General features: G+C 42.3%; 1 protein-coding gene across 2 annotated transcripts in view; it reads left to right on the top strand.

Annotated features, from left to right (window-relative positions):
* Positions 1-11,730: 11,730 nt before the first annotated feature.
* TEX9 (testis expressed 9) overlaps positions 11,731-19,172 on the top strand; it is a 46,895-nt gene continuing 39,453 nt past the window's right edge. The window contains exons 1-3 of one of the 2 annotated variants that reach the window (XM_034783829.1): positions 11,731-11,969; positions 12,653-12,744; positions 14,420-14,483. In XM_034783829.1, coding sequence (XP_034639720.1) covers positions 11,757-11,969; positions 12,653-12,744; positions 14,420-14,483 — 369 coding nt within the window. In that variant the 5' untranslated portion in view covers positions 11,731-11,756. Of the gene's footprint in view, positions 12,148-12,652; positions 12,745-14,419; positions 14,484-19,172 lie in introns of both variants that reach the window. The other variant, XM_034783828.1, reaches the window with a different exon arrangement.

The raw sequence follows: 19,172 nt of genomic DNA, 5'->3' as shown, positions 1-19,172 counted from the left end.
ACCCTAATAGGTACTCTTTTTAGCAATTTGACATATAAATAAATGTTTCATGGCACTATGGCCCATTGATATCAATGGGAGTTAGAGGTCTAAATACCTTTGAGAATCTGGCCCTAAATTCCTTGCTGTGAGCTGTAAAGCTGTATTAGCAGGCCTGTCTCTACTCTACTTCCTAGCATCCCTTTAACCTGATGTTGAGTAGCATGTGCATTGTGGTCCCCTTCACTACCAGCATGGACACCCTGTTTGAGTGTGCAAATCTTTTGCTCTTAGCGAGATTAGCTTTAGGGGAAATGAGGGATGTAGTATAGACCAGTCTCTTCCTTGACTGGTTAGACCAAGCCAAGGTTTAGGAGACTGGATATGAGTACACTATGCAACACAAACTGTTAAGGAGTTAAAATACCAGTGAGAATGGCATGTTCTGTCTCTGTTGATTTGCCTCAATAAAGAATCCCCTTTATATTCATTAGAAGTTTCCGTTCTCTTCTCCACTGTAGGAGATACTACAGGGGGAAACAGTCTCTTTAGCCTCTCTTTCCTCAACCTAGATCAGAGGGCTGCTGGGAGGGAAAGGGAGGGATGTGGAGTGGAGACAGGAGAGCTTGTGAGTGAGAAGCTCAGCACTAAGTCATGGCTTTACTGTAACTGTCCCACTGAACAAGTTGGAAACAACCTCTGAGGCCCACCTCCTCTCCCATGTAGCCAACTCTCTCTTCACTTATTGTTTCTCTCCACGCCCTATACTGCTTCAGATGCCAGGGGAGCACATGTAGTGGTACAGGCTAAATTTTCTCCATACCCACACAACTCTCACTGACTTCATTAATTCCACTGTAGATACAAGGCAGTATGTAATCCTTAATATGATCTTTCATCTAAGAGTTGGTTGATGTACTTTTCACTTATATGATGAGTTTTACCTTAAAGTATGAATTTATTTGCTTAACGTGGGCCATTTTTTTTTAAAGTAGTCCCCTTAGTTTCTGCTGCAAAATTCATTCATGCTCTTGTTGCTTGCACATAATGGGTACAATGTGCAGAAGAAGTGCATGTGCAATTTTGAAAATGTAGCCTGATCTCAGCATTCTCTTGCAATGTATCCGTTTTGAGTAAACTTACATTGCATGTGCTAGTTTACCCCTTATTGGTGTTTGCCATAAAACACCATCACACTTTGAATAATTTATAATTTCTGATTCAAACAGATAACTACTATACATATATACATTCAACTCTTGTTTCCTTTCTGAAATATTGGCCACAGTATATCCAGCTCTGTAAGAAACTAGACCGCTAAATATCGCATTTCAAATGGAGAACATGGAAAACACTCTGTGCACTGAATCCTGAGTTCCTTACTAAGCTCTGGATGTCAACAACAAATTTTGTCTGCATAAGAATTGTTGGGCTCAAGCCCTACATTAGTCCCAGGAATGATGTTAATTTATTACCAGAATTTCAGACATAGTCCAATTTATCCTACACCATATGAAATAGCTGTATCTGTAGGTACTGAAGCAGATGTTTATAATTCATCTAATTTACTGTTACACTTCTGGGATTAAAAATTATGAACTGAAAATAACAAGTGTACATACATTATTAATGTTGCTTATGAGCCAAATGAAAATTTTTCCCTAATAAGCTACTACATATTATTTCTTTAGCTAATGAATTAGACCACTACTGAACAAGTGTGATAAGTATGGTATAAATAGACAACAAACCACAAAAATAAACATCTTAAAATTACATGGGAATGACCTGTAATTGTAGGGCAAATGCATAGCACTACATACACTTCCCTTGTTCAATATGAACATCACTGCATTGATAGATCACTGTGGGAAGGCTTAACAGAAGAAGTCTCTTTAAAAAGGCTTTTGAATAATGATAGGGTGGTTATAATAGAGCAGTTGGATCTAGGACTCTAATTAAGGTGCTTAACTTTAAGCATGTGCTTAAGTAACATTAACTACAAGTTAAGCATCCACATAAGTGCTGTCCTGAATAGAGATGCTTTCCTGAATTGGGGCCTTACTTTACAAGTTCTTAGGGGCAGGGAATTTGTCAGTGCGTGAAGAGCTGGGTAAATTTGTGGCGCTACATACATGTTTTCAACTGCAAAAACACTGACATAAGTGATCACTTTGTTCCTTTGCTATAGTAAAACACGGACAAAAAACTCCACCATGAATTTTCTTGGGGGTATTAAATATAAACCACATTTGTATACTGTACTGGAGTTCCTCCACTACTACAAGCATGTCTTTCCAGTTTCTGAAAATGTAGACCAGGTGTAAGACAATTTTTAATGATTACTGTGTCAATGAAGGAAATAAGGAGTAACCTTTTTATTTAGATGTTGCTGTCCTCTCGAGAGGCTGAAGTGAAGGATAGTCTCTAGCTGAAAAGGTAGCAGGAGTGCAAAAAGTGGATGGGGGGGGGAACATTCATATAGCATATCAAGTGATATACACACTGTAGAGGGTGCATAAAGTGCTGAAAGTTAAGTGCATATTTAAATGTTTTGCTGAATCAGAGCATTAGGTTAGTTCCATCTCTAGCGATTGGTGATAGGTCAGAGGGAACCCAATTTGATTTTGAGATTCTAAGATGAGTTTTACCATTTTTAACTGCATATATTTACTTAGGAAGTCACTAGAATTCATTAAATATTCTGGTGTTCTATATCATCTTTACAATTACTTTTCAGATAAGAACCACACTTCAAACTGAAAAGCCAAAACTCTGTCCACTGCATACGGCTTTCACATCTGATGGACATTCTGCTAATGGAAAATACATTATACAACAAATTAGTTTTTAAAAATGTACAAAGACTGACTTAATATGTGAATCTCAGGGTCTGCATATTTTTGTGAAGAAACCATCCAAATACCATGCTTGCAAAAGGAACAGGAAAATAAGCATCATAACATGTCACCAAAGTATGTTTTTCAGACTAATCAGAGACAAATGTATGCTTACACTCAGGTGTCTTCTACAGGAAATTACAATAATACCATGTCCTGTTTGCACACTTTTCTGACTAGAACATCCCCTGTTGGCTATATTGGTTGTGGTTATTTTTGTTGTCCTTTACATATATAATTACATTCTCCTTCTCTGCAAGAACAGAACACATGATGGGAACTATACAATTTGGAACTTATTCCTTTTTGTTAGAGCCATTTAATTTGAGGTTCTTCTCTCCCGCAAGAGAGACAAAACAATAATCAGAACATACAGAAACTGCAAAGTAATGACTATGGGATAAACTAATGGAAGGAAGATTGTAGAGATGGACCCAAACCAAAACCCTGGGTCAGAACATTCACAGACTGAGCTGTTTGAAATCCAGATCTATTTTTATGGCTTAGAACAACCTCTAGAATATGTAGCACTTGGATTTAAAGTAACAATTCCTTTTTAAATACACAAATATTTCTATTTTACAAATGTTTGATATTTGAGCTGGTTGTGTTTTTTTTTTAATTCTTGAATGGAAATGGGAGTCTGCTAACAAATGTTAGGTAAGTCTTGAGCTGGCAAGGTCTATTATTTTAAATGCTTCTTTCATGAAGATAAATATTGGGATGAATTGCCTTAGTTTCCTGTGTATCTTGCTATTGGCTGTTGGCTTTAATGTAAGCCTATTTTTTACCCAGTTACCAACTATGTATTATAGACTCACTCAACCACAACTGTTAAGGTCATTTCAGGTCATATTAAAAGTGACAAAGCCTTAATGGTATAACGGATCAAGAATTTAACACAATCTCCTATTTCTGTTTTCTACATGTCTCCAGACAAATACCATTAAAGTTCACTTAGAAATATTTATTTCATCCTATCACATTATCTCAAAACATTGGTGGCTGTATTCTAAGCCTGCCCGAAACATTACTGAACAAATCCTTATAAGGTCCACAGCATGATTTATTTAGAGTACAAAAAGAATGTAGAATCTACAGCACTATATATATATTTCATTTATTGAAAGTTATTCTGTCCCAGGGGCTCTAAACAAAAGGAACAATGAGAATATTTTTTTAAATCATTTATGATTGAATAGAGTAATTACCCATTTTTGCTCATTATCAGTCAGCTAAAGGATAGATAAAGCACCAAGGACTCTAATCTCTTCATACAGCACATATACATAACCCCTGCTGACACTGTTGCCTCAGCACCTAACCTTGAGTGAGATGTTATCAGACCTAGCTAACTTCATCTTTCTTTGGAATTTCTAACATCCCATCACCATATATCTAGACCTGTATAAGCCTTTGAAATAATAATTTCCTAAGAAATATTTCAATACTGTAGAAAGAAATGATAGTTTTTCTTGTAAAAAAGACAAAAGAAGTATTATTTTATTTGAGCGTGGTCCTTCTATGGGCTGTAGTCTGCCAACCTTCTCCCCATCCCTTGGATTCTGTCACCCTCACTTCCCTCCTACTCCTCTAGGAATTTCTATTCCAGCTCTAAAAACCTGACCTTGACCACGATCTTTTAATCTCTTACTGAATTAATCTCTTCATTCTTATCATCTGTTTCCCTCTGTCCATTTACTTAGGTTCTATCAACACCCTCTCCCTGTCTCATTCCACCAGCTTGAGTTCGCCTTCTCTTCTTTTGAAGCCTACTGTATGCTTCTGTTCTGTTCCTCTGCCAACAAATGGCTACAATCTACTAACTACTTGGGATGACCATACTCCTCCCCGCACCCTTTGTCAACCTAAATGACTGGTTCTTTTTCTTCCTTTCATCTCAATACCCAACTTTAATCCTAGGCAACTTTAGTTTCCATGTCCGTGATCCATCTACTTCTGCGCCTGCTGCTATAACCTTGTTTGACCCTTCCCCCTTCTTCCACTTTTGCCCCATGATCTCACATGTCTAATCTTCAAACTTGCCTCTCCTCCAAACATTTCCCCCCTTCTTCTCCAATGGAGCTGAGTACCTTTGGAGAAAGTCTCCAGATGTGCACTTTATGAAGTCCACATTGCCCTCGTGCTTAGGGTCCTCATAGCTCTAATGTCTATTGTATAAAGCCTTCAATTAAAGTCTTTATATAACCTGCATGGTCCAGTACACGTGTATATATAGTACAATGAGTTGAATGAAAGGAATCAACAAGAAGCATTCAAGAGTATGAAAAGGCCCCGTTAAAGTCACCCAAACATCCTTAATTCAACTTGTGTAGTGCTACCAACCTCCCTTTTTTCCTTTGTACCCATTTTGTAAAATTATTGTCTTTAGCGGCTCAAACAAGTGTGCAACCTATAATTGTGGATATCTTAAACCTTGAAAAGCCATTGTATGTACAGAGATGGCAATACCATCAATGTCTCTTCCTTTTTTTATTATGAGTTCTTTAAGAAGTTCATGGTTGATGGCTACAACCATATTACTTTTGGACAAAACACTGTTCTTGCATAGTTTGTAGATGGAGAATCATAAAGGGCACACTATTCTTCAATGGCTCACTCTCTCTGCCTCCTCCAAACCCCTGGATTGGTTCATTCCTTCTGCTTTCTTCATAGTCTACTCCTGAGGGAATTCTGCACCACTGTGCAAGTAGTAGAATTAATGTTCCTCACAGAATAATACATTCTGCCTGGGGAGGCGCTACAATTACACCCTTCACCCACCAGGGAATGCTATGGCACCAGAAAAGAGGGGAACCAGCTCACAGCCAAAGCAACCAGCTGTGGAGAGGAAGGGGTCAGAGACTGCATTCCTCATAGCGCCCTGCCTGCAGCATCAGGTGAGGAGGCAAAGGATATCGGGGGACGGACAGAGCGGGGCACATGGGGCTGCTGAGGGGTCATGTAGATTGGAGGGCTAGTGGGGTGTTAGCACTGAGCCAGGGGCTGAATGGGAATGGAGGTGTAGGGCCACATGGTGACCTAAGCCCGGAGGTAAGTGGGGAAGTGGGATATCAGGAGGAAACACAAGGAGGAGGGTGCAACAGAGGAGGCCTCCTGATTCATATTAACAAAGTAGGGCAATTGGCTAGTTATCTTAGGTGCCTGTACACAAACACAAGAAGCCTGGGAAACAAGCAGGAAGAATTGGAAGTCCTGGTACAGTCAAGGAACTATAATGTGATTGGAATAACAGAGACTTGGTGGGGTAACTTACATGACTGGAGCACTGTCGTGGATGGGTATAAACTGTTCAGGAAGGACAGGTGAGGCAGAAAAGATGGAGGAGTTGCACTGTATGTAAGGGAGAAGTATGATTGCTCAGATCTCCAATATGAAACTGGAGAAAAGCCTGTTGAGAGTCTTTGGGTTAAGTTTAGAGGCGAGAGCATCAAGGGTGATGTCGTGGTGGGCATCTGCTATAGACCACCACACCACGAGGATGAAGTAGACGAGGCTTTCTTCGGACAACTAACAGAAGTTTCCACATCACAGGTCCTGGTTCTCATGGGGGACTTCAATCACCCTGACATGTGCTGTGAGAGCAATACAGCAGAGCACAGACAATCCAGGAAGTTTTTGGAGAGTGTTGGGGACAACTTCCTGGTGTAAGTCCTGGAAGAACCAACTAGGGACTTTGCTCCTCTTGACCTGCTGCTCACAAACAGGGAGGAATTGGTAGGGGAAGTAGAAGTGGATGGCAACCTGGGCAGCAATGACCATGAGATGGTCAAGTTCAGGATCCTGACAAAAGGAAGAATGGAGAGCAGCAGAATATGGACTCTGGACTTCAGAAAAGCAGACTTTGACTCCCAATTGGAATTGCAGCTAGCAAGGGATGTGAAGGGTAACAAGAAGGGTTTCTACAGGTATGTTAGCAACAAGAAAATCAGGGAAAGTGTGGGACCCTTACTGAATGGGGGAGGCAACCTAGTGACAGATGATATGGAAAAAGCTGAAGTAATCAATGCTTTTTTTGCCTTGGTTTTCGCAGACATGGTCAGCTCCCAGACTCCTGCACTGGGCATCACAGTATGGGGAGGAGGTGAGCAGCCCTCAGTGGTGAAAAAACAGGTTAAGGACTATTTAGAAAAGCTGGACATGCACAAGTCCATGGAGCTGGATCTAATGCATCCGAGTGTTTTGAGGGAGTTGGCTGATGTGATTGAAAACTCGTGGCGATCGGTGGAGGTCCTGGACGACTGGAAAAAAGCAAACATAATGCCCATTTTTAAAAAAGGGAAGAAGGAGACTCCGGGGTGTGACAAGTTGGATCACAGAAACCCCCTTGGGGTGCCAACTGATGTGCCAAGATTACTTCTGCCCCTGCTTTCCCTGCCAGCTTGGGACTCCAGCACCCTTTCTTGTTGAGCCAGAGATGCCAGTCTGCTCCAACACAGACCCAGGGTCTGAACCATGTGCCCCAAAGCTGCAGACTTAACTGAAAGCAACTTAAGAAGTGTTCCTGTCTTTAACACTCAGCTATCCAACTCCCAATGGGGTCTAAACCCCAAATAAATCCAGTTTACCCTGTATAAAATGTATACAGGGTAAACTCATAAATTGTTCGCTCTCTATAACACTGATAGAGAGAGATGCATAGCTGTTTGCCCCCCCCCCCCAGGTATTAATACATATTCTGGGTTAATTAATAAGTAAAAAGTGATTTTATTAAATAGAGAAAGTAGGATTTAAGTGGTTCCAAGTAGTGACAGACAGAACAACGTGAATTACCAAGCAAAATAAAATAAAACACGCAAGTCTAAGCCTAGTACAGTAATAAAACTGAATACAGATAAAATCTCACCCTCAGAGAAGTTTCAATAAGTTTCTTTCACAGACTGGACGCCTTCCTAGTCTGGGCACAATCCTTTCCCCTGGTACGGCCCTTGCTCCAGCTCAGGTGGTAGCTAGGGGATTTCTCATGATGGCCGTGCCTTTTGTTCTGTTTTACCCCTTCCACCCCTTTATATAGCTTTGGCACAAGGCAGGAATCTTTTGTCTCTTTGGGTCTCCCCCCTTCTAAATGGAAAAACAACAGGTTAAAGATGGATTCCAGTTCAGGTGACATGATCACATGTCACTGTAAGACTTAATTACCCACTTACCAGCACACATGTATACAGGAAGACTTACAAGTATAACACAGCCATCTACAGACAATTGTCCTGGTTAATGGGAGCCATCAAGATTCCAAACCACCATTAATGGCCCACACTTTGCATAATTACAATAGGCCCTCAGAGTTATACTTCATATTTCTAGTTTCAGATACAAGAATGATGCATTCATAAAAATAAAATGAACACACTCAGTAGATTATAAGCTTTGTAATGATACCTTATGAGACCTTTTGCATGAAGCATATTCCAGTTACATTATATTCACACTCATTAGCATATTTTCATAAAAATCATAGAGTGCAACGTCACACGGGGAACTACAGACCAGTCAGCCTCACCTCAGTCTCTGGAAAAATCATGGAGCAGGTGCTCCATTTTGAAACACTTGGAGGAAAGGAAGGTGATCAGGAACAGTCAACATGGATTCACCAAGGGCAAGTAATGCCTGACCAACCTGATTACCTTCTATGATGAGATAACTGGCCCTGTGGGTCTGGGGAAAGCACTGGACTTGATATGGCTTGACTTTAGCAAAGCTTTTGATACGGTCTCCCACAGTATTCTTGCCAGCAAGTTAAAAAAGTATGGATTGGATGACTGGACTATAAGGTGGATAGAAAGCTGGCTAGATCGTCGGGCTCAACTGGTAGTGATCGACTTGATGTCTAGTTGGCAGCCAGTATCAAGCAGAGTGCCCCACGGGTCTGTCTTGGGGCCGATTTTGTTCAACATCTTCATTAATTATCTGGATGCTGGGATGGATTGCACCCTCGGCAAGTTCATGGATGACACTAAGCTTGGGGAAGAGGTAGATACACTGGAGGGTAGGGGTAGGGTCCAGAGTGACTTAGACAAATTGGAGGATTGGGATAAAAGAAATCTGATGAGGTTCAACATGGACAAGTGCAGAGTCCTGCACTCAGGACAGAAGAATCCCAGGCATTACTACAGGCTGGGGTCCGACTAGCTAAACAGGAGTTCTGCAGAAAAGGACTTGGGGATTACAGTGGACGAGAAGCTGGATATCAGTCAACAGTGTGCCCTTGTTGCCAAGAAGGCTAATGGCATATTAGGCTGCATTAGTAGGAGCATTGCCAACAGATCGAGGTAAGTGATTATTCCCCTCTATTCGGCATTGGTGAGGCCACATCTGGAGATCTCTTCCAACCCTAACCTTCTACGATATGACAGAGGAAGATGTGCCTAACTGAATAGGAGAGTCTAGGGGTCAGCCAGGGTCTGCATGAGGAAGCCTCCCCAACTTCCTAACAATTCCTGCCCCCAAGAAAAAACCTGTTCCATACTTCTCTCACCCACACCCAACAACCCCCAGGATCCTTCCCAGCAATTACTTCTTTCTCCCTCAGCTCCCCCATTACCCCGACTACCCCAAGTCTTTGCACTGCTTCTGAAGGGTGTGGGAAATATGTTTCTGTATTGTAGTTTAAATGAATTATGACTCAAAGTTCTGTATTAATATGCCAAGTAAGGAATCTATTTGTCAAAAAAACATATCTTGAATCTTTTTTGTCTGTATATACAGACATACTTGCTGCCAGGTATTTTGAAATAAATTACCAAAATAATTGAAACTGGGGAGATTATATTGTTATTTAGACAAATAAAATAAGCAGATTTTTATAGAACTTCAAAATTTTATGTGCAGAATTTTTAATTTTTTGGTGCAGAATTCCCTCATGAGTAATAATCCTTCACTCCAAAGGCTCCTTCCTAACCTTTTCCCCAGAACTTTATCCACTCAGCACCACCCTCTACCAGCTAATTTTCTCCATGGCCCTCAAACCTCTACCTCATACTTCTCCACATGCCCCTCTCCAAACTACCCAGTTGCAGCTCTTACTCTACTTAGTCCTCAGCCCTTCACTGTGGTGGCTACTCTTCCACCAAAATCTGCATCCCTGGCAGCTCCTCCTCTACCTGATCCCCACCCTCAGGCTTGGGTGATCCCCAATCTATTGCTTTTCTGGCTCCTCCTCACAGCTCAATAGAAGTGTGTGTGAAAGTGAAAAATTGAGTGACTATAAGGAAGAGGAAGAGACTCAATGAATGAATGTGTGAGTGGGAGAATGAATGATATGTGAAAGGATGAATGAGTGAATGTAAGGATGTGGCAAAGAATCAATGAATGAACATGAGTGGGAGAATGAAGGATATGTGAAAGGAGGAATGAATGAATAAGCGGATGATTGTGAAAGAGAGACACAGTGAAAAATCAATCAGTGTGTGGGTGAGAGAGAATGAGGTAGAAAGAATGGGGAAATTCAAAAACAAAGCGGAGAACAATGTAGGAAAAAAGATAAAAGTATAGGACAGAATTGAGGACAGAATACCCAGGTAGAGGAAGATGACAGAGGAGAAAAGCAGAAGACAGGGTAGGACTGGAAAAGCTGTGATAAATAACTGAGCAGAACTTTCAGGAACTAGTACAAAATAGAGTCGAGGAACTAGAAATAGGAGAAAACAGTAGAAAGGGCAGAGGACACACAAGTTTTTGTCCATTTCACCATTTATTGTAGTTCATATCCTTCAAATGTCAGGAAAGGGGAAGGGACACGATAGGAATTAGCCCACACTCCTATCTTGCCTCCAGCTTTTTTTTTTTTTAAAAAGCTATGTCTATACAGTACTAGGAACCACTTACAGGTATAGGAATACAGTATACTATAATGGCAAAGACCCCCTCCTAGTGTGGACACAGTTATGCTGGCAAAGTGCACTTTGGTTTAGTAAAACCAACCCCTATGTGTACAACAGGCTATACTGGTAAAAGTGCAGTTTCACCATTATAACTGCATCTATACTAGTGTCTTTTGATGGCACAGCTATGTCAGTCATGAATCACACTTCTTCACCCCCCGGTGACTGATGTATGGTGGCAGCAGTCTGTAGTGTAGGCCTACGTGCACTTCCATGACTCCCACTGAAATCATGCATTACCCAAGACAGATGTCCCTGATTTTCATTAAAAATTTCATTCATCCTAATCACATATCCAGCATCAAAACTGCACTAAGGTCTTGAGTGACCTCTTCATGGCCTCATCCAGGGGCCTTTACTCCATCCTCAGCCTTTCTGAGTCTCTTTGTTAACTCCCTCTCCTTCACATCAGACACAAGCCCCTTAGCTTTGTCTTTAACGTTCTTCACCATTTAGTCTTGTTGCATCAATTCTTAACATTGCAAACCATTGACCCCTGCGCCTTTGCTCTGCCCCTCATGGCAGCCTTAATTTCCTGCCTTCCACTTCTTCCTCATCCACCTCCACGTTTTCTCCTATGTCACCCCTCACACATGGGATAAACTCCTTGTCAAAATTTATAAATTCATCCTAGCATCCTTAACACCTGTCCCCGCCAAATCACTACCAGCTGGCAGCAGTGAGGCAAGTGACAAGCCATTACTTTCCCCCCTAAATTCTGTTCATTTTAGCACCTGATCTCCCCCCCACCCCCTCATTGCATTTGGACGCTGGTCACGTCCTGACAACCAGACTAGAAGCATTCTGGGCAGGTATCGCCTCATGGGCTATTTGTGTCCATACAGCACCTAGCCCAGCAGGGCTGTGCTCCTGGAGGAGGGGTTGCGAGGAGAGGCAGTGAGAGCTGGCACCAGACTGTATTCTGGCCTCCACACCAAGCACCGGGAAAAGGGAAAATGCAAAAACCCGTCTGCCCATGTCGGAGATGGTGGCAGTTGGGTTCACGGGTGGGGTCACAAGGGCACCCCGCTGCCCCCCTAAGGAGCAGAGCCCGGAACCAAACCCTTCCACCGGGGGGGGCGGGGGAAGACATCCAAGAATTAACCCCTCCTCCCCCGGTAGGCGCCAGGAACCAACCCCACGGAGTGAGGATGAGCTCCACGAACCCGCTCTCCTGCGATGTGGAACGGTCAGGCCGCCCCTCTCGCCAGGCCCCGACACGCGACGATTTAACGCCCCTTCCAGGGCGGGGGTGGGTCCGGTTGCCTAGTGACAGCGACGCTACTCAGCGGCCCCTCAGCAGGGACAAAATGGCGGCGGGCCGCGGCGGCGGGGCCCGGCGAGGCGCGGGCTGCGGTTCAGCTGGGGTGAGGCGTGAGGGAAATTTGGAGTGCTGACTGCTAGGGGAGGCCCCTGAGGCTGGTTCCGATGCCGGGGGCGGGGAGGCTGTGGTGGGGCCCATCCCGGAGGGGCTGGGTGAATGCGGTGATTGGGTGGGGGGCTAACCGGAGTTGCCCAGACGAAGAGGAGGCGGGGGGAGTTGATCGGATTAAGGGTTCAGACCCGCGTTGGGGAGGGGGGTGTCTGGGCGGCCTAGGGGATCAGACCCAGGGGAGGCAATCAGAGTGTGTGGGAGTGTCTGGGGTAGTTGGGGGCCAGAACTGGGAGAGGGGACGTCGATCAGGGTTGTGGCGGGGTGTCTGGGTGCTTAGCGGTTCAGACCCAGGGATGTCTGGGGAGTCGGCTGGGGTTTTAGGGGGGGGTTGGGCCTGGGCAGATTAGGGGTCAGACAGGGGTGGGGAGAGTATCCAGAGGGTGAGGTGTGATCCAGTGTGCTAAGTAGGGATCCCTCACCTGTCCTGGTCTCTACAGGTGCGGAAATCCCACAGGATCCTGCCCCATCCTGCCATGCCAAAGAAGACTTTGATGCATGGAGACTTCCTGGCTAAGGAGGAAGAGTACAAGTAAGGACAGAACTGTGAGGCAAGGAGGAGAGAGGCTCCCTTGACCCTATTTTGATACCAGTAAAATACTGTGTTCAGAATGGATTGATCAAATTGGACAAGGCAAATGCTCCAGCACTTTCAGGATCGTTACTGGGTTTTTAGGGTACCCCAGCACGGTTCTTCTTTGTTGGATGGCCTCTCTGGCTCTTAACAGACCCACATTCAATTCAGAGCTACCCAAATCCACAGGCCCAACTGTCCTTACCAAACAGTGATGGCCAGAAGTATTAGGAGTACCCTTTTCATCAGGATATCTGGTCATGGCAGAAATGATGATTCTTGCTAACTAGTGCTCTGACACCTCCCCGCCTCCCTATTGGCATCTTACACAAAAGGCTACATCTTAAACATTTTCACTGTACTAGGCCTCAGTGTAGGTAGGTTAGTTTAGGGGTTTGATTCCCCCCCCCCTTTTTTTTAAAGCTGCATCTTGAACTCGCCATTGGTAAAAAGATGCGATGACTTTAGAATATGAAAGTTCCTTTAAAGTGCTCAAACTTTGTTTTAAAAAGTTAAAAATTGCTGTTAACTTTTTAAATCAAGACATTTTTAGCTGAAGGGTAGAACCCCACCCTCTTTCAATAAACTCCCCTCCCAGGTGTCTGCTCTCTCTCTCTCTCTCCCTATTATCTGTTAGGGATATGTAATGATACATCTGGTAAGACAACTTTATATTACATTTAAAAAAAAAGCCCTCTGTACATTAAAATAATGTTAAGGTTTCAAAAGTTAAGCACTCAAAAGTTAGGAAATGTTGGAACTAAGGTTGCCCATGAAACCTTAATTCACCCTTTCTCCCCCTTGTGCATATGTGTAATGATACAGTCTTCAGTTATATAATCACATAATACTATTTCCACAGAATGCCAGCGTCATTTCTCATGCTTGCTGTCAGCTCTACCTATGTAGATTTTAATTAAAAATGTTTGAGTGTTGAGCGACATAAGGTATAATAAAAAGTGGTGTCTGAAAAAGCAGAGATGTGTCTTCTCCATACATTTTGATTGTACTGACTTGTTCTAATACATGATTGTGTTGTATTTTCTGGCTTTGGGTTGCAACTTGAATAGCTTTTTCATTCTGCTGCAACAACTAATGTAATAATTAGTCTTATTCTAAAAGGAAAATCTAGTAGCACAATGGAATAGAAATTTTGCATTGTGTATTTGGGTTTTTTTAAGGGGAGAAGGACAATTTAAGATAATCCGTTTAACTTGTGTCCAACAGAGCATTACATTTTCTAATGCAGAAAAGTTCAACTGACTGGAATAAAAGCACTGCAAAAGCTTTTTTCCTTTAGATGTGTAAAAGTGAAATAAGTTGAACTTAAAAAATAATTAGCTATTTTACTTTTATTGTAGGAAAGTATTACCCTGGGTGGGGTTTAGGGAATTAAAATACATATGTATCTAAAAGGCAGACTGCATATATGACATCAGTCTGTTAACACAGAAATAGGTAAGATGTTACTACTTCCCACTATAAAGGAAGCTATAAGTATTTCATTCTGCTTTGTAGACGTGAGTGATTATTCAATGTTTGTGTACTGCCAGACTGCAGAGATTCCATTTAAAATGTATTTCCTTTAAACTCTTCAGGTAAACTTAATAACAAAGCTATCTTATTGTCTCAGGCGACTGAATGCAGAATTAGAGGCAAAAACAGCAGAGTTGGTGCGTCAGGCTGAAGAAGTAATAGTGAGTAAATTTAGGCTATATTACATAATGCAAATGTAGTTCACGTGCACAAAGTGTCAATTCTTGAAAAAAATTCTCTGGCTACAGGAGGTAGGAAGCTTTCATGGGCAAGCTGGACATAAGTCATCTATTTCTGCAGAACTTAAGCTTTTTTATTTAAAAAAATCTTTCTTAATACAAATTGAATATGAACTTTTTCAGTGCTAGCCTCTGAGTCTGCAGGAGCTGGAGTGCCTTTGTGGTTGCTTAAAATGTTCCCAAGCTACAGCAAAGCAAAATTAAAGGGATACTTGAATTTGGCCCAAATTTACTTTTTAAAAAACAAAAAACAAAGAAACAAAAACAACCCCAAACTACGGTTGTCGATTAATCGCCGTTAACTCACACGATTAACTCAAAAAAATTATTTGCGATTAATCGCAGTTTTAATCGCACTGTTAAATTTCAATTGGTATTCTATTGTTTATTAAATATTTTGGATGTTTTTCTATATTTTCATATATTGTATTCTGTGTTGTAATCGAAATCAAAGTGTATATTATTTTTTATTACAAATATTTGCACTGTAAAAATGATAAAAAGAAATAGTATTTTTCAATTCACCTCATACAAATATTGTAGTGCAATTTTGTCCCGAAAGTGCAACTTACAAATGTCGATTTTTGTTTATTTGTTACATAACTGCACTCAAAAACAAAACAATGTAAAACTTCAGAGCCTCAAGTCCACTCAGTCCTACTTCTTGTTCAGCCAATCACTAAGACAAACAAGTTTGTTTACATTTACTACAGGAGATAATGCTGCCCTCTTATTTACTGTGTCACTAGAAAGTGAGAACAGGCATTTGCATGGAACTTTTGTAGACAGCATTGCAAGCTATTTACATGCCAGATATGCTAAACATTTGTATGCCCCTTTGTGCTTCGGCCATCATTCCAGAGGACATTCTTCCATGCTGACAATGCTTGTTTAAAAAAAAAAAAAAAAAAAAAAAGTGTTTGTTAAATTTGTGACTGAACTTGGGGGAGAATTGTATGTCCCCGGCTTTGTTTTACCTTCATTCTGCCATATATTTCATGTTATAGTAGTCTTGGATGATGACCCAGCACATGTTGTTCATTTTAAGAACACTTTCACTGCCGATCTGACAAAACGCAAAGATGGTACCATTGTGAGATTTCTAAAGAAAGCTATAGCACTCGACCCAAGGTTTAAGAATGTGAAGTGCCTTCAAAAATCTGAGAAGGATGAGGTGTGGAGCATGCATTCAGAAGTCTTAAAAGAGCAACACTCAGATGTGGAAACTACAGAACCCGAAGCATCTAAAAAGAAAATCAATCTTCTGCTGGTAGCATCTGACTCAGATAATGAAAATGAACATGCATTTGTCCGCACTGTTTTGGATTGTTATTGATCAGAACCCATCATCAGCATGGATGCATGTCCCCTGGAATGGTGGCTAAAGCATGAAGGGACATATGAATCTTTAGTGCATCTGGCACGTAAATATCTTGCGACACCAGCTACAACTGTGCCATGAGAATGCCTGTTCTCACTTTCAGGTGACATTGTAAACAAGAAGCGGGCAGCATTATTTCCTGCAAATGTAAACCAACTTGTTTGTCTGAGCGATTGGCTGAACAAGAAGTAGGACTGAGAGGACTTGTAGGCTCTAAAATGTTACATTGTTTTATTTTTGAATGCAGGTTTTTTTGTACATAATTCTACATTTGTAAGTCCAACTTTTATGATAGAGATTGCACTACAGTACTTGTATTAGGTGAATTGAAATACTCTTTGTTTTGTTTTTTTACAGTGCAAATACTTTCAATCAAAAATAAATATAAAGTAAGCACTGTACGCTTTGTATTGTGTTGTAATTGAAATCAATATATTTGAAAATGTAGAAAATATCCAAAAATATTTAAATAAATGGTATTCTATTATTGTTTAACCCTGCGATTAATCACACGATTAATCTTTTTAATCACTTGACAGCCCTACCCCAAGCCAACAGAAGCATATCCACACCATTCTTCGGGAGATGGAAATCCACATCTTAAATAAACATTACATTTCAATGTTTGAAACCTAGCCATTGCAGCAGTGATACCTTACAGTGAAAACAACAAAGAGTCTGGTGGCACCTTAAAGACTAACAGATTTATTTGGGCATAAGCTTTCGTGAGTAAAAACCTCACTTCTTCGGATGCATAGAGTGAAAGCTACAGATGCAGGCATTATATACTGACACATGGAGAGCAGGGAGTTACTTCACAAGTGGAGAACCAGTGTTGACGAGGCCAATTCAATCAGGGTGGATGTAGTCCACTCCCAATAATAGATGAGGAGGTGTCAATTCCAGGAGAGGAAAAGCTGCTTCTGTAGTGAGCCAGCCACTCCCAATCCCTATTCAAGCCCAGATTAATGGTGTTGAATTTGCAAATGAATTTTAGTTCTGCTGTTTCTCTTTGAAGTCTGTTACTGAAGTTTTTTTGTTCAATGACAGTGACTTTTAAATCTGTGATAGAATGACCAGGGAGATTGAAGTGTTCACTTACTGGCTTGTGTATGTTACCATTCCTGATGTCCGATTTGTGTCCATTTATTCTTTTGCGGAGGGACTGTCCAGTTTGGCCAATGTACATGGCAGAGGGGCATTGCTGGCACATGATGGCATATATGACATTAGTGGATGTGCAGGTGAATGAGCCCCTGATGGTGTGGCTGATGTGGTTGGGTCCTCTGATGCTGTTGCCAGAGTAGATATGGGGACAGAGTAGGCAACGAGGTTTGCTACAGGGATAGGTTCCTGGGTTGGTGTTTCTGTGGTGTGGTGTGTAGCTGCTGGTGAGTATTTGCTTCAGGTTGGGGGGTTGTCTGTAAGCGAGGACTGGCCTGCCTCCCAAGGTCTGTGAGAGTGAGGGATCATTTTCCAGGATAGGTTGTAGATCGTGGATAATGCGCTGGAGAGGTTTTAGCTGGGGGCTGTATGTGATGGCCAGTGGTGTTCTGTTATTGTCCTTGTTGGGCCTGTCCTGTAGTAGGTGATTTCTGGGTACCCGTCTTGCTCTGTCAATCTGTTTCCTCACTTCCCCAGGTGGGTATTGTAGTTTTACGAATGCTTGATAAAGATACAGACTAACACGGCTACCCCCTGATACTTGACAACATGCAAGGCACTAAATTTAGCCGTATGGAGTGGAAATCCATCAACCTCAACAAAAAACTTGCACAGATACAGACAGACATCATCTTCCTCTCCAAATGCAAACAGATGGACATCATACCAAAAGGACTGAAGGTAAAAAATCCATTGCAATCAACATACTACACTGAGTATGGTGAGAGACTGTGCCACACACTCTCAAAGAAACTGAGGAACCACCTGATCAGCATCCTGTACAGCAGACAGGAGATGATCAAGAATGAGCTCTCAGAACTGGAGACTCTGATACAATACCAGCCTTCTACACAAACTTCAACGTGGCTGGACTTTACAAAAATGAGACAAGCCATTTACAATGCATATTTCACTTCTCTACAGAGGAAAAAGGACTGTAAGCTATCTAAACTAATACCTGCCACTGGGGGCTACAACAGTGGTACCCTCAACTCATCTAACAACATTGTCAATCTTTCCAACCACACACTTAGCCCAGCAGAAGAGTCTGTCCTATCTCGGGGACTCTCTTTCTGTCCCACCATCCCCACGAACATGATACAGTTCTGCGGTGATTTGGAAGCCTACTTTCGTCGTCTCCGACTCAAGGAATATTTTCAACGCACCACTGAACAGTGCACTGACCCACAGGAACCTTCCTACCAACACTACAAGAAGAAGAACTCTGCGTGGACTCCTCCCGATGGTCGAAATGACAGACTGGACCTCTACATAGAGTGTTTCCGCAGACATGCACAGGCTGAAATTGTGGACAAACAACATCACTTGTCCCATAACCTCAGCCGTACAGAACGCAATGCCATCCACAGCCTCAGAAACAACTCTGACATTATCATCAAAGGGGCTGACAAAGGAGGTGCTGTAGTCATAATGAACAGGTCAGATTATGAACAGGAGGCTGCCAGGCAACTCTCCAAGACCACATTCTACAGGCCACTATCCTCTGATCCTACTGAGGAATACCAAAAGAAACTACACCATCTGCTCAAGAAACTCCCAGCTACAGTACGGGAACAAATCTACATGGACACACCCCCAGAACCCCGACCAGGGGTATTCTATCTGCTACCCAAGATCCATAAACCCGGAAACCCTGGACGCCCCATCATCTCAGGCATTGGTACTCTGACAGCAGGATTATCTGGCTATTTGGACACTCTCCTCAGACCCTATGCTACCAGCACTCCCAGCTATCTTCGAGACACCACCGACTTCCTGAGGAAACTACAGTGCATTGACATTCTTCCTGAAAACACCATCCTGGCCACCATGGATGTAGAAGCACTTTATACCAATATTCCACATGAGGATGGACTACAAGCTGTCAGGAACAGTATCCCTGATGAGGCCACAGCAAGCCTGGTGGCTGAGCTTTGTGACTTTGTCCTCACCCACAACCACTTCAGATTTGGGGACAACTTATACCTTCAAGTCAGTGGCACTGCTATGGGTACCCGCATGGCCCCACAGTATGCCAACATTTTTATGGCTGACTTAGAACAACG

This window comes from Trachemys scripta, chromosome 10, assembly GCF_013100865.1.
Source record: "Trachemys scripta elegans isolate TJP31775 chromosome 10, CAS_Tse_1.0, whole genome shotgun sequence".
Lineage (NCBI taxonomy): Eukaryota > Metazoa > Chordata > Testudines > Emydidae > Trachemys > Trachemys scripta.
This window is presented reverse-complemented; position numbering and strand designations above follow the sequence as displayed.